Genomic DNA, 16,450 nt, shown 5'->3' with positions numbered 1-16,450 from the left:
AAATAAATATAGATGTGTGTGTGTGTGTGTGTGTGTGTGTGTGTGAGAGAGAGAGAGAGAGAGAGAGAGAGAGAGAGAGAGAGAGAGAGAGAGAGAGAGATCAAAGAGACTGAGAAAGAAAGATGAATTGACGACAGTTTGTGTGTGTGCACATTGGGGGGGGAGAGAAAGAGAGGAATGGAGAAAGAAAAAGAAACTAATAACAGTGTGTTTGTGTGTGTGTTTGTGTGTGTGACAACAGAGGGACACAGAAAGAGAAATTGTGTGTGTAAGAGAGGGGGGTGGCATTGGGGGAGTGAGAGGGTGAGTATGTGTGTTTTCCAGGAGGCACTGGGGATGCAGAAAGAAAGAGTGAAAGCAGGGGTTAGGGGGACAGGTAACAAGAGGAAGACAGGCATGGGGGGGGGAGAAGAAGACACAGAGGGGAAAAAGCAAAAGTGGAGAGAATGCAATGGCCCTTCATACAATTTCCTTATGGGTCCCCACTTATATATTCGAATAGTGAAGCCAGCCAAATCTGAAGATACATAAATGCAGTGATTGTAACTGTGAACAGACATAAGAACATAAGAGAAGCCAATGTTGGATCAGGCCGATGGCCCATCCAGTCCAACACTCTGTCACTCAGTGGCCAAAAATACCAGGTGCCATCAGGAGGTCCAGCAGTGGGGCCAGGACACTAGAAGCCCTCCCACTGTTTAACCTTTCCTCATAGGAAAAGTGTTCCAACCCTTTTATCATTCGAGTTGCCCTTTTCTGCACTTTTTCCAAAGCTATAATATCCTTTTTAAGGTGTGGTAACCAGAACTGCACACAGTATTCCAACCTGCTGTATGTATATACAGCTTCTAGGATTGCAGTTTTAAATAGTCTCCAAGCTTCCCCAATGGTTTTGACCCTTTCTACTTTTCCTTTCAGTTTCTTCCTCACATGTCCCCTCATATCAGAGAAATTACCCCTTTTAAAGTTAAAAGTGGTTGTGTCAGTCTTTTGGGGCAACTCCCTATTTATACAAATGTTGAACTCATTAAAATTATGATCAAATTTCCCAAGCGGTACAATCAAGACAGATCTTTCTACCAACCCAAAAAGTGTCCCAGGTTTGCAGAAAAATATGAAATGTTTAAAAAAAAAAAAAAAAAAAGATAAAAGGAGCACCTGTAGCTTTAAAAAATGGAAGCACTCAGTGGCAAGCTGCTAGGCAACCATGGCATTGTAGGCTTGATTTCCAGGGCTGTTTTGGCCTTTGAGGCCATTGGGGTCAGGCCAAGCAGCAACTACTGGGTGACTTGATACCACCAATTTGCACGACTCATCACCCAGGACTGGCCACTTTAACAGCAGCCACCCTATGAAAGCCAGTGTGGAGTAGCAGTTAGAGCTTCAGAGTACGGTGTGGGAAGCCTGGATTTCAATCACTAGTCTGCCATGGAAGCTCACTATGTGATGGTGTACCAATCACATGCTTTCAGCCTAACCTGACTCACAGGGTTGTTGTGAAGTTAAAAGGAAGAGAGGAAAATGATGTAAGCTGCTTTGGTCCTTCTATGGAAAAAGACAGAGTATAAATAAAGTAAATAACTAATAAATATAGCTGAAGATGGGAGGGAGATAAAAGACAGGTTGGTGAATGGCTGAGAAGAAGAGAATGAGGCAGGAAAAGGGGAGAGGATATGGGGGTTGCCAGGAAGAAGGAAAGAAGAAATAGTGTGGGGAGGGGGGTACAGGAGAAAATGGTGTGTGTCCCCCACAAGTCCTTGAGGGTTCCCTAGCATACAAATGGGCCTGGCCCAGTAGCTGGCACCATACAACTGTGCCATAGTTCCTAGGTAGAGGATGCTGAGGCAGGGAGAGAAAGCTGAAGACAGATGGACAGATACAGGTAGGCTGGCTAGGTAGGTTGACTGTTTGGTGGGAAGGAGAGAAGGAAGCAGGAAAAGGGGAGATGCTATGTGGGCTTTCAGGGAAGAGAAAGAGGAAATTTGGGGGGGGGGGATGAGATCCCCTCCATGAGTCCTTGCAGGTTCCCACTTGTTATATCCCTAATTACTAACTAAACATATACATTAAAGGGGTAATATGAGAATGAAACATAGGATATGTTGTTTAAAGTAGACACAGGAAGGAGAGTCTCAGCAAGGAGAACATTAATCAACAGCAAATGATCACATGACAGCACAGGAATTATAAACCAGCTATGCCCACTTTTCAGTAGGAAAGACCAGTGTGAAAGTGCTTTTTATTGCTTGAATTTGCTTTGGGATTCTATAACAGCCACTAGTCATAGGTTTTTTTTCCTTCTTTTCTCCTTTCCTTGGCAAAATCATAGCAACACCAACTCAGACCTTCAGCTTCTCACTTTCACAAACCTTGGTGCAAGTCCATCTGGGGAATATGTTTCATTTTCATAACACAAGCAGCCTTTCCCCCCCTTTTGCTGTCAAGTCACAGATGACTTATGGAGACCCCACAGAGTTTTCGTGGCAAGAGCTGTGCAGAGATGGTTTGCCATTGCCTGCCTTAATAGGTGTAAACTACGAGGGAGGGCTCAGGGACTTGGCCCTTCCCTGAATTTTTCCAGGAAGGACTGGGCCTTCCCCAGGCAACCGGTGCCAGGGAATATTGAGTTTAAAACTTTTTCCCCCCTCTGGTCTAGAAAGAAGGAAGTCAGGCTCACCTTATTAATGTTAATTGAGCTAGCTGGATAGACAATGGGATGGTCAACTATTCCCCCTCCCTTCTCCAAGCATATATGTGGAGATACCAAATGCTAGAGTCTTTAGCAAGCTGAGTGGGGGAAAAGCTGAGTGGGGGAAAAGATTTGATAACATTCCTTGCAAGAAGAAGAAAAGGTCTCTTACAGCTAGATCCATCAGGTTTTTGGTTGTATCTTTGCATGCTCTAGGTTAATAACTAAGGTTTTTGAAATCCAGAACATATCAATTCTTGAATATGTTTGGTGTCTGTCGGAAAAGAAAGTATAGTCCTTAATCCTGGCTGGCTCCACCCACTTTCAATGTAGCAAATAGACTGCAAAGCCTCTGTTGGGCCCAACATACTTGCTGCACTCCAATTTACATTTGGGGGGGGGGGAAAGTGTCTCTATTTTATTTTATTTTACTTGGGTCTATATATCCTTGATAGGGGACAGTTGTTTTTTTTCATGGGGGGGCCTGCTTCAACCACTCCTAAGTTCTTCTTTCAATTTCCATTTCATTTCCATTTCAAAGCATAAGGCAGAAACAAGACTCCTGTAAATGAACATCCAGGAAAACATTTAAAATGTTCCCGTACAGGCTTTTCTCTGTTGCTTTCCTTACTGTCAAATTTGTGACCATTTGTTTGTCTTATGCACATGATATGTATATTTGCAGATCTTAAAGTGACTATTCTAAAAGTGAATTTAAAAAAAGGACACAGCAAGAGACCACTGAGATACCACTATAACCACTGGCCAACTCCCACCTCTTCCTGGGTTTAGCCCAGCCCAGGGGCATGGCTAGGGAGGTTCCCATGAGTTCCCAGCCCTCCCCCTAAATTTCTGGGGAGCCCCTTCCTAAATCCCACATGGCTCCACCTCCATAGATAGTGACAATGGCCTGTGATGCCACTGGCTCCTTCCAATGATGTCACTGGGCCCTGGTTCTTTTAAGGACCTAGCATAGCAATGCCTCAGGCCCAGCCCCAGCCCCCCCCCCCGGGAAATTGGAAAGCATACGCCCTTGTCTACCTCTGCATAGAGGCCTTGGACTTTCTTGGTGATCTGCCATCCAAATATTAACCAACTGACCCTGCTTAGCTTCCAAAATCTGATGAGAGCGGGTTAGCCTGGGCTATCCAGATCAGGGACAAGCAGCCTAGCCTCTTTTCAATGGGATCCCAATGGGATTCCAATTACAAAATTCAGATCTGGAAATATTTGGAATATTCTGAATAGGACAAAATTCGATGAAGTCCAAATACTTTCACAGCCAAGTTGCATATCTCTATTATTGTTTGCTAATCAGGAATAAATATTTTATGAATAGCTGCCTAGTATGATATAAGTAATGAAGCAAGCATTTATATGCTGTTGTGCAAATTGTTTTATTTCAACAATTTGAATTATGCTTGTGTTACAATTATAGAAATAAAATTCAATACAGATATCTAAATCCCCAAATTTAGGCTTTGACTGAGGACCCTTCCTCTGACCATGGAAGCCTTCTTCCAATAGAGCAGGTCTCTTCACTTAGTGGAACATAGTCATAGGATTCAGCCCACTAGGAGCATCAAGTTGTAGTGTTCAGTGTTTCATTTATCCTCCCAGTAAACCTATGTGGTATTTCCTTTTTAGTTCTAATTACCGATGGAGACCAGAGATGCAGTAATTTTTCAAATATTACCTATCAAGTCTTCGGAATTTGAACTCTAGTTTCACAAGTCCTTCAAAAATCTGTCCAAGAGGAATGATTAGATGACCACAGAACCTTAACATCCTATATTTGAGGAACTGAGTCAAATTGTACCCATAATGTAGGACTTAAAGAACTTGCAAATTACAAATGACATTACCGTATCTAATGAAGCAGCTGCACGAAGATCTGGCAGAAAGCCAACTTCTAGAAGATGTAGAAGAAAATTTTGATCTTCAATTCCATAGACCCTGTCAAGGAACAATACCATGGCTGCCTTGTGGTCTGGACAAAACCCCTCTGACATATCAGGTTCCACCACAGTACCATCTGAAAGAAATTAATCAATGATACAGCTAACTTCATAGAAACAAATTACATCTTAATGCTAATTCCTGCCACAAGGATTGGACATATTACTTTCTGTTAGAGTATTTTGATTTCGAAAGGCAACAATTTTACAATCTTAATAAATATAACATGGCAACCAAAATCCAGATTAATTCCTACTCCAATAAAAAGCACAATGGGCACTCCAAGATCAGACAGACTGGTACCTCCTTGCCATTGAAAAGACTGAGAAAACTCTGGCAGGTGTGAGAGCTCCATGTGAACATCAGGACTTTTACACCCAGGATTTTTTTCCTGGGGGAACGCACCAGAATGGAGTTCCAGAACCTTTTTGACAAAATTCTTTTAAAAATGTTTAAAAGTTCGTGAGTTTTCAGTATACAGACTGAAAACTTCATTTCCCTCTTGAGTATTATGACACCTCTTCCCCCCCCAAAAAAAAAGTTCCGCTTACAACTAGAAAGATTCCTACACTGGGAAAAGAGAAAATATGGTTCCTAATTACAACACATACTAAACAACATATAAATTTTAAAAAAAATTCCCATCCAATACTTCTAGGTATTGTTAAAATTAAGAAAGAGGAACTAATGTGAAAATCTAAAAATCACTAAAATAATAAATTGTACAATAATAAAATAGAGATCAAATATTGATACATGTGATCAATAAACAGTGGAAAAATATGAATGTGTATACTCTAAAATAATAAAAAGTCATGCTATTTTTTAAGTTTTCACATCAAATTTAATTAAATATGACTCAGCCTGCTCAGCTCATGCACTGCTCAGCTCATGCACAACTTCTTGTATGTACAAGGCCTCCTTGTGGAACAATGGGTACAATTAGTTAAATTGATAGACTTCCTTATGGCACCTGGCATTTTTGGCCACTGTGTGACAGTGTTGGACTGGATGGGCCACTGGCAACAACAAGACGACCTAAAGACTGAGTCCACACTTAGGAAACTGGATTCCAGTTGACCAGTATGTAGCAATCTAACCAGCCCCTTCCCAGTCCTTCTTGATGTCCAGGACAAACTGTCACAGGAACAACAGTCCTGATAAGGGCCAAAAACCCTCATGCCTTGGAATGCTACCTGCTTCCATTACCTGTGCTCAGTTCAGTTCAGTTTATTTCTACAGTCCTTAGACCAGTCATACAAAAAGAAGTACACCTTTGCAATATTCCAAGATCAGTACAACATTAAAAACAGATTAAAATTTAGTCTAATATCTTTTTTTCAACCCCCAAAGCGATATTTTTATAACATTTTCTATAAACTATAAACTACAAAGAAATAAGGGAGGGTATCTACAAACTACAGGTGAAAGGAAAGAAATACGTCTAAAAACCCAAAAGGTGGTTGCCATTACAAAGCATATAAAAATTTTGCTAAATTATTAAAGAGATTATTAGTTACACTGAATGTGATCAATATATGTATGCTTATGTTATCAAAATCAGTTAAAATAACTGTTCAAGAAATACCACAAAAGAACCGCTAATAATAACTAACTTCAGAGTCATTCAGCATCTCATTTCCCCCCCTTATATTCCTCAATTGATAATCTTGTTTGGGGACAGCTGCCCCACGTTGCGAATTGGAATCTTCTTCAGAAGTTGTAGCATCAGAGTCACTGTCGCTTCCTTTGTCACTGTCGTTGTCTTCTTTGTCGTCCTCTCCTGTAGAACCAAGTTACTGCTTCAGAAACTCCCGAGCTTTAATAGCAGTGTCAATTCTTTCTTGTCATTTATCTTAAAAAGGATACCCTTGGGTACCAGCCATCTGTAGAGGATGTTGTTTGTTTGCAAAAATCTTGCCAAGTCTTTAAATTTCTTTCTCTTCTTCCTAATTTCATATGGAATAGCTTTCAAAACCCTTCCTTGCCCTCGATTTTTAGGGACGTTCCTGATGTTGCTTTCAGGATTTGATCCCTCACATGCCTTTTTGAGAATCTGACCACTATCTCCCCTGGCAGATTTTTCTTCTTTATATATTCTGAATATGATCTATAGATCACATCCATCTCATTTTGAATATGATCTGCTTTTAAATCTGCAATCGGGGCCAAGGCATCACTCAGAATTTGTTTCAGATTCTCCCCCTTAGTTTCAGGGTGCCCCTGAAATCTCAGGACAAAGCTTGCTTTTTCCATTCGTAGTTGCAAGTGCTGTGATTCCAACATCTGCACACATTTTTTAACCTTTTTAGTATTGGCATCCACCTCCTTCACCATCTTGGCTGTCTGCTCAGTCTTTTTGGTAATTTCGCTTAGCTGGAGCTGCTGGGCTGCAAAGTTCTGATTTAAAGTTGTCAGTTGCTGGTTTATGTTTGTCATTTGTTCCAGCAGAGGCCGCAAAGAGTCTGCTAACATCTTTGAAATGTCTTTGGAAGTTTCCGGTCGGCTGACCAGCCCAGTTAGACTCGGACTTCCTGAAGAACGCTTGTTTCACTTGCTTATCCTTCTCAGTTTTTTTGCCCACCATCTTTGGGGATGTTTATCTTTAAGAGTAGTTTGCCATTCCCCTCGTCTGCTGCATCTTTAAATTTTGGAACTGGAGAGGGTTGTGCTTAATCGTCAAAGTTTTAGCGAGATAGTCTCTTATATTCCAACTCAGGGAATGCATTCTGCAGCAAGTAAGTTAAAGTTGTCTTCTTCTTACAGATAAGGTTGCATTAAAAAAAATGTTCTTAACAAAAATACAAACCCACCACTCCCTGTGTCCGGTAGTGACAGCTACGCCTCCCTGATGGGAGGTTCTTTTTCCACTCGATGCTTCGGGAAAAAGCCAGATTGCTCTTGTCGCTGCCGCCAACGGAGCACTGGCCAAACTCCCCTGCTCCCTTCCCTCTTCCTGAGCAAAGGGGGGGTCTCTCTCAGCACTAGAGACCCACAAATCGAGACGAAAAAGCCGGGGCGGCAGCAGACGAGGGGAATGGCAGATTGTGTTTATACAATGCACTCTCTAGCGAAAACAGAGCCAATGGCGACTGAAATATATAATTGGGATGATTTAAAATCTTTGATTGTGAAGACAATTAAATGTACTATCAAAGAGACTTGCAATACTGTACTGGAACAGAGTTTAATTAACTTAAAGGAATCTACAAGCAGCAAGGACACAGTTCTACAAAAAAACTTGAAAGATGAAGCACCAAAATTAAAACAAAAGGATACTACAAAACGACAGAAGAAGATGTACTACAAAAAAACTACAAAAAAGGAAGGAAAATGATTAAGAGAATGAGCACTGCTGTCAGTAAATTTGGAAAAACCAAATCAGTTCAAGAAGAAAAAAGAGCCAAAAATAGACAACTAAATGTTGCACTAAAACATTTTTCCTCTGCTGTAAAACACTCCTTTGGGAGACATGGAGACAAAAGGCAATGTAAGAAGAAAAAGTTACAACCAAACAGGATCCTAAGTACAAAGCCAATTTCAAAAAGAATTTACCAGACATATAAAAGCAAAAGACATAAAGAAAAGACTTTAAGGAGGAGAAAATACAGGACAAAAAAGAAAATTAAGATTGCTTTACAAAGGGATTTGAAAACTTTTGCCATTTCTATTATTTTTGCTATATGAAGGGCTCACAAAAGTTGGTTGGCAGTTAAATTGAAGTTCTGTGTTAGAAGGTGGAATAACAAGAGTGATGAGAATTGTGTTCTTTAGTTGCCAGGATTGGTAGAAAATTATTGGGAATTTAGTAATAAGTAAAAAAGATAGAAGTCATTGGGTCAAGAGCCGGGGAGAAATAGGATAGATTGAACTGATAGATCGAACTGATGTAAGTTCAAATGGAATGTGTTTGTTTTTCTGGTTTTTTTTAAAGGTTATGTAATAGGGGAAAATTAATGGAACCTAAGGAGTAGGAAAAAAAAGTGGGGAAATTAAATTGGAACGAAGAAAGAAAAGAACTATATCTTTAGCTAATACTAATTAGTGGTAACTGAGTAATAGTTTAAGAGGTAGAAACTTAAAGAATAACAAAGCAAGAGAATCATAATATATAACCAAGATGAATTTAAATATACAATGCTTAACATAATTTAATAGGTGATGCAAAAGAGACCCATAGGGATAGAAGATATGAGATATAAAAAGGTAACATGGGGAAAAATAGACAGATATAGGGGGTCGGCTTTTCACAGGTATTGAGATAATTTAAAGTAACGAAATTACAGGACAAGAGATGGAGAAAATGCAAGTTAATAGGATCTGAAAGAACATTGAAAAAGGATTACAACCTTATATTAATAGTTGGAATGGAATTATAAAAGGGCCTAAACCAAGGTGTGGTTTGCAGTAGATAAAAATGAAAGTGGCCATAATAGAAGGATTGTGGAAAACCTATAATAGAGCTTCGGAAGTGCATTAATTAAACAAAATAATGGCAGGACGGTAGAATATTTTTATTTATACATATTTTCCCCAATGATCTCAGCAAGATATTATTTAACCTCTCGGTTTGCATAAGATTAAAGTAATAGGTAAAAAATTTAGATCAATTATATGGTTGTAATGGTCGCACTGTGGTGCAAGAAACTAATCTCCTTTTATGTAACACTGTTTTGTTTGTTTGTTTTGTTTATTTGCAAAATTAGTAAAAAAATCATTAAAAAAAAGAATAGTTTGCCAAAGGTCTCTAAAGTTCGCACTAATGCTTGTAAATCTCTTGTGAAGTTCTTAAAACAGCTCTGTTTTGCTTTTATGGCTGCCTCCCCCCTTTGGAGATGCCTCTGTCTTTTCTTTGCATTTGGGAAGTTCCCTCCCTGCTTTTATTGCAGGAGGGGGAGGCTTTCTGCCTTTATCCTGGTGTTTTCGCTTTCATGGACTCACAGTTCATGTCGGCCTGAAGACCTCGCCAAAGGTACATGTTACTTGCTCGGCCTCCACGCGCTTGTCCCGGTCAGCAGCTTGAGATCCATAGTGGACACACAGCGGCAGGACCGTCAGGGCAAAAGGGAGCCTCACTTTTCTGGCAGCGTGCCAGAGGAGAGGCAACCCTTTAGCGCCCCATGGCTGGGGGCCCAACGCAAGGGCCCCAGGGGAGTGTGTACGATCACACCCTCTCCCAACCACTGGCGCGCAGATCGTGCCTCATATCTTTAATTAAATCACTAGGGGCATCATTTCCAGATTTAAGGTTTCCAAATTCATCCCTGGCAGGAACCATAGCATCACCTGTACACTGACATTTCCATGTCTTTAAAGAACCTTCCCCTAAAGGGAAGCATCCAGGCTTTCTTTGTTCAAGTGGTCTCTTGTATTCATCCTGAAAGACTCTGGTTGGACATATACCGAAAGTAGCTAGAAAACCTCTCATTTTATGTAGCATCAGTGGGATGGTAGTTTGCTAAAACATCAGTACCAGCCTCCATTTTTTGAAGGTATTTGGAAGTCTCTCATGAGATTCAAGATAGATCTCGTGGACTTCTAGTCAAAGGAGGCGGCTTAATGAATATATAATTTCTTGTTTGTTTCTCCAGTGATCTCTATTCACCAGGATCTGCGCTTTTTCCAATGCTACTTGGTTATTCCTCCATCACAGACTCCCATCCTTGTTGACCATTCCTACAGTCTCTGTACTCAGATTTGGGTGACAGTCATTAACAACATTAAGGACTCTTTTTTGTATTGAAGAGGAGTTGACCTCACTTTCATGCACAGGCTCTCTGGCTGCAGTTTCCTCAGTCCCTGACCCTTCTGATTTTCTCCTTAACAGCTCTTCCAGCATGTCAATTTTACTGGATAATTTGTTGAGTTGCTGGAATATAGCTATGACTGTCTCTGCTGTAAGGAGGCATTGATCTCCTATCATTTTAGCTAGGTTTGCTCTTGAAAATCCTTCCAAACTCTCCACAGTTGGAAGATTGGGAAAGCAGGGATCTGAGAAGGGTTCTATGCTGACAAATAAAACCTCCCCTCCTTTACTATCCGAAGGCTTCTCTTGTTCTTCAAGCAGCTGCTCAGCAGAGATATTGGAAGAGATTATATCTTCCAGCTGCTCCAGCAGGCTGAATCTGTTTTCACTAAGAGGGAAAGGTTCACTTATGTTTCCAGCATTTAACAGGGTTCTATGCAGAGTTGTTTTGAGGATTTATGGTAAGGAGTCCGGGAAGAGTCAGCATTTGAATTGTTTCTGGCCCTTTTCTTACTTTTGTTTTTGTTGTTCTTCATCATCTGCAGCTTCAGAGAGCAAGCCCAGCGGTTTATTGCTCCTTATCATGTAAGCCTTCCAGGGAGATTTATAACTCCTTTCAACTCCCTTGTTCAGCAGCCCTTCAGAACAGGCTCGACAACTGCCCACATTTCATATACCAAACACTTTCAGTTTTCACAGCATTTAAAACAATCTTCCTTTGGCTTGTAATCACGGAGCTCAGCAGTGAGCATCCAAGCCAGGCGTCGCCCTGACCGGAAGTCCTGGTAGCTACCTGTGCAACGTCTAGAGGATAAAACCAGCCACTTACTTGCACCTTGTATGCTATCTATATGAAAGAGCATTTGTTTCAAAGATACTTTTTGTGGCAGAAAAATATGTTAAACAATAAATAACTTTGATGTTGGGGTTATAGTATATGCTTACAAACCTAAAGTAACCGTCAGATAACACATTGCATAGGTTTCCTTGCTTTTGTTTTTATCAGTTTACTATCTTCTAATAAAGCTTATAATAATTATGTTTCTTTTTCACAATAACCAGCAGTTTCAATTCCCATCCTATACTATTTTATATATAAACTATATTCTGCTATTATATTCTCTCAAAATGATTTAATTTTTTCTGATTCATAGAATACATATTTAAATTTCCACATGTATTACCAAGGTAAACACTGAATTCAATCAGCTTTACTTTAATTTTATGGCAGCATGCAGAAGGAACAAAAATTGAGCTCAAATTTTCTTACCTTTTGCTATTGTTGGCATGTGGAAAGGAATACTAATTACACCCACCAAATCTTCTAAGGGAATCAAAGACCGCAGAATAGATCTGATTCTAATAGCTTCACCTTTGCCAGCATGGATTAACTAACAAAGAAATAATGTAAGCACATATTCATACTTGTATGCAGTTTTTATTCCAAGTACACATACTAATCTTTTTATAATATGTTTTACTTACTAATATTATAAATAACATACATGACATAAATTTCACAATGAATGGCTAAAATTATGGGGACTAGAACAAAGGATATCAATAAATGCAGGGCTATTTTTGGGCAGGAACGCACAGGAACGGAGTTCCGGCTGGCTCCCAAGTTGGCCACGCCCAGCAGGAACTCATTAGCATAATAGGCCACACCCAACAGCAGAAACTCATTAGGATTGGCTACATTAGGGGTGTGTGGCCTAACATGCAAAGGAGTTCCTGCTACAAAAAAGCCCTGGGTTTTGACAACAAACAAGGGAAACAGAATAACAAGCAAAAGGTGGGTGTGGCTGGATAACCACACTTCTGGTAACATGGGGGTGCGGCCTAATGTGCTAATGAGCTGTCCTGTCAGGGGTGTGGCCTAATATGCTAATGAGTTTCTGCTGTTGGGTGTGGCCTATTATGCTAATGAGTTCCAGGTGTTCACTGGCTTATTCTTTATTCATCTGGCTTGCATTTTTTTGAAACTGAATGGGAAAGTTGCAGTGCTAAGTATAGTTGCAAACTCAAATTCTCCAGTTTAAACTATCTCAATTACATGTGAGGCTAGCTCCTAACCAGATTTCCTCAGTGTTTCCTGATGCAGTTCACTTTGAGCACAGAAGTGTGCTGAGAAACATTGTGGCTGCATAGTGGCTGCTTTCGCCCCAATCCAAGAACCAGAGAAAAGGCAGCACCGAAGTCATGGTCACTTGAGATGTTAAACTGATCCATTTGTACAGGGTACAGAATTACTTGCTGTTTGTGTCCTCCTTTGCATCTGAGCAGTCAGAGGCAACCTTTAATTAGACTGCCAGCTAACTGGCTAGACTTCTAGCTGATCGGCAAGACTTTTCATCATGCAAAAAGCTGGGTTCTTGCAAGATTCACTGGGTTCAGAAGACACCAAAGGCACACAGAGCCACTAAGCAGTAATTTTTATATTAAAATCTTAAACTTAATGTTTTATTATTTTTACTAAGTGCCTTTTAAAACTGGAGGTAGTTGACAGATAAGTGGCAGGAGGGCCATTTAATCATGTAAGAAAGCAGCTCACTGAACAAGTGGTTGCCACTCACATTAAGCAAATCAACAGGCGTTTGAACATAATTAGTGACAACTAAAGCTCAGCCTAGAAAGTCTAAATCCATATTTGACTTGGCCAAGGATATAACAAGTAGCTTATTTTCTGTAAGATACCCTTGGAAAGAAACCACAGCAGTATTAGAGGATGCCTGGGTTGTGACAGAAACTATTTGTTCATACCACACAGATATTCCTTTAGCAAAAGTAATAAACCTACATGCATTTCTGGAGCACAGCGTCCTAAGAGATCAATCAAAGCGGCATAAAAAGTCATGATGGCATTCCCCATGTGAATTGTGTCATCCTCTTCTTCCACTTCACTTCTAACATTTTTTCCCAAGAGAAATAAAACACACAAAGCTGATAAGGTATTTTTACAATCACAACCCTCCTCCCCAAAAGAAAGAAAAAAAAGAATCAGAGAATTGCACATGATAACTTAAATTTAGACAAACCGAGGTTCGATCTCTGGCTTATTCCATTAAAACACTAAGGTACCAGACCTGATAAAATCATCAAGCATACTCCTAGAGGCTATTTACAGTGCTGACCCAGTTGTCTGACATAATAAAAAGTACCTCTTTATGTGCTTCCATTCTTCAGAAAAATTGTTCTGATTCTTTTAACATTACATCATAGGAAAATATGACTACCATTTAAAATTTATTTATTTACATTTTTGGCACAAACCATCACCACATACTGGGGGGGGGTCAGCTGTACGGAGGTCAATATTAATTCCTTTATACATGTGATGGATTGTGTCCTATTGTTCACAATTTAAAGAATTCTTCACAGACAAAAATAGTTAGCAACCCATCCTGAGAGCTTTGAAAAAGAGAATCTCTCTCATATATGTAACTGTAACACCATGTGAAATTTAGAAAGCATAAAAAACTATGTCCTGCCTCGCATTCAGTCAACTATATAATGCAAGGTAAAGGTAAAGGTTCCCTTGCTCGAAAGCCAGTCGAATCTGACTCTAGGGTTGCGGTGCTCATTTCCGTTTCAAAGACGAAGAGCCAGCGCTGTCCGAAGACATTTCCATGGCTTTCGAACTGCTAGGTTGGCAGGAGCTGGAACTAGAGACGGCACACTCATGCGGCACACTCGGGTCTCGATCATGCAAACGTTTGTATAAAAAGCATTATATTCTATTGTCATCATATGATAAAAAGAGAATGAATTAAGTTACTGATTTAGAAAGTAATACAAAATAAGCCAGATTCAAAGGAAAAATGTCTTCTGTCTGCAAATGTAGCCTACCCATCCTGTGTAATGACTGACAGAAAAGCTGTACCCAGGTCTTACCTGAAACCCCCCACTCAAGAGCATACACTCCATTTATATCTCATTTCTATTCGATCTTCCCTTTTATGATAACACAGAAACACTGTTTTTTAAAAAAAAAAAAATGGAGCTCTTATTCTTATTTTCATCATTAAAAGGTCAGGCTGTTAATAATGATGCTCTAAATACTGAAATGATAATAATGATATTTCTATAGCAACCTGTCCGTGCAGTGATACCATTGTCTTCTGCCAGCCAGTGAAGACATTTTTGTTTCTTCTGGCATTCCCCTACTGATCTTCCTTCCTGTTTATATTTTTAATTTTTTTGTTTTAAAATATGTATTGTTTTTATAATCATTTGTCACTTTGAGGTCTTACTTAGATGGAGAAAATGTTTTACATAAATAAATAATAAAATAAACATTCTGAGGCTCTGGTTTGTGTGCCTCTGTTGTCTGACATGATGGGTGGCCATGGTGACATGGCTTTTTCACCTCACAGCTATCTTACTTGAAAAGTTTGCCAAGTTTACAGTGCCAACTTAAAACATTTTTTAAAATTACCCAGACTTGCAGTTACATGTTTGCTGAGTGCGCTTAGACCCCCCCCCTTTTAAATATCTTTCTGTATTTCTAGGGCTTTTTAAAATTGCTATTGCTCTTTAACTCTGATTGGGGATATTTAATTACACTATCTTTTAGCTTGTGATGGTTTTAGACTACAGTTATTTAATTTTAATTTTTTATCTTGTTCTGTTACTTTTTAAAAAAAATTAATTGATGTTGCTTCTTTGTATTCCAATTAATTTCTGCAAGTTTTATTACTTTTATGACATCAATTCTATTTTTAAATTGTAATGAAATTGTTTTTCAATATTTCTTCTAATTCTCGACAGCCTTTGAGTGAGAGAACAGGCTATAAATAATTTAAATAACTATTCATACAAAGCAATTTGGTTTTGAACATGAGAGGATAAGCTTTTACTTTCTTTATAGTTATTCTAGTCACAAACAAGTGCCCATGGGCTAAATTTTAAATACAGTAAATACCATCAGACACTTCAGAGAACAGGTCTGGAGAAGATAATCACTCCCATTCTACCTACAATGTTTTATTGGATCCATTACTTGGTGAAGGTCCATCTCTTGTAGGATCTTCTGATATGTGTATGGCTTCCTCCATGGCAGCAAGCAGGCCATTCCCACCTTCTCCTCTCAGCGCTGGCCCAAAACATTCAGGACGTCGAATAAGTAGCCTGACCACCACATTAGCATTCTCTTCAACACTCTCTCCTACAACCATTCAGAACAGCCAATGATTTAACAAAGCTGATAAATAGGAAATATTATTTAAAAAATGTACATAGAAAGGAGACCAACTGTGCTAGGTGAACAAGCATAAGCACCATGATGCTTGTTGTCATGCCAGCTGGAACAGAGATTCTAGCTGTTTTACAACTCAGTTGCTATGAAAGCAAAAGAGGACACAATCCTCCCAATATTCAGTTCACCACCTAGTTTATGGACTGGTTGCATCAAATTTACTAGATCACTACAGGACTATATAAGACTTCCTGTTTACCTTTCTGTAATCTCTGAGACCTAGTAGTGGAGAGAAAATGGAAAAGAGGGGACAGGAGCAATAAACTAGAGAGGGAAATACTTGTTACAAGCTACATGAAAAGTAGGTGTATAGGAAGAATTAAGTTCTGATCTTCAAAGTACTGAAATAAGACTGACTTACATAACTGTTTAGGCATAACAAAAATATATACACAGTTAAGTTCTTCTAGTACCATTGCAAAACACAGCAAAACGAAGAAAATCCAAGTATCGTTCTCCTTCTACTGGATTCCATCCAATATCTGGGTAGCCCTTAGAAATCAGCAAAGGGCAGCTTTGCAAACCACATCCAGCCAAGTAGCGGACTACCTAAGAATAAGGCAAAATGAAAGAACAGGGTGTTTACTGCAAAAAAAAGGCTCAAGCCAGTTTTGTGGTAGTAAGTTCTCTTCTACTCCCTCTCATTAGCTTGACTTCTGCTACCTTTATCTTGTAGTAAAGTTGTGAGGAAACATATTTCATTACTATCTTTATCCTTGTAACTACTTGGATGCCTTATATAAATAGGATTGCCAGGCCTGAACTGGTAACCAGCAGGAGACTGGGAGAAGCAGGAACG

General features: G+C 39.5%; 1 protein-coding gene across 1 annotated transcript in view; it reads right to left on the bottom strand.

Annotated features, from left to right (window-relative positions):
• Positions 1-16,450, bottom strand: part of LOC107120023 (ryanodine receptor 2-like) — a gene marked incomplete at both ends in the record, with an annotated part of 282,869 nt that overhangs the window by 7,568 nt on the left and 258,851 nt on the right. Inside the window, 5 exons of the mRNA XM_015422666.1 lie at positions 4,555-4,724; positions 11,665-11,785; positions 13,195-13,300; positions 15,375-15,561; positions 16,065-16,200. Coding sequence (XP_015278152.1) covers positions 4,555-4,724; positions 11,665-11,785; positions 13,195-13,300; positions 15,375-15,561; positions 16,065-16,200 — 720 coding nt within the window. The remainder of the gene's footprint in view (positions 1-4,554; positions 4,725-11,664; positions 11,786-13,194; positions 13,301-15,374; positions 15,562-16,064; positions 16,201-16,450) is intronic.

The sequence above is a fragment of the Gekko japonicus genome, unplaced genomic scaffold (assembly GCF_001447785.1).
Source record: "Gekko japonicus isolate JY-2015 unplaced genomic scaffold, Gekko_japonicus_V1.1 scaffold2167, whole genome shotgun sequence".
NCBI lineage: Eukaryota > Metazoa > Chordata > Lepidosauria > Squamata > Gekkonidae > Gekko > Gekko japonicus.
This window is presented reverse-complemented; position numbering and strand designations above follow the sequence as displayed.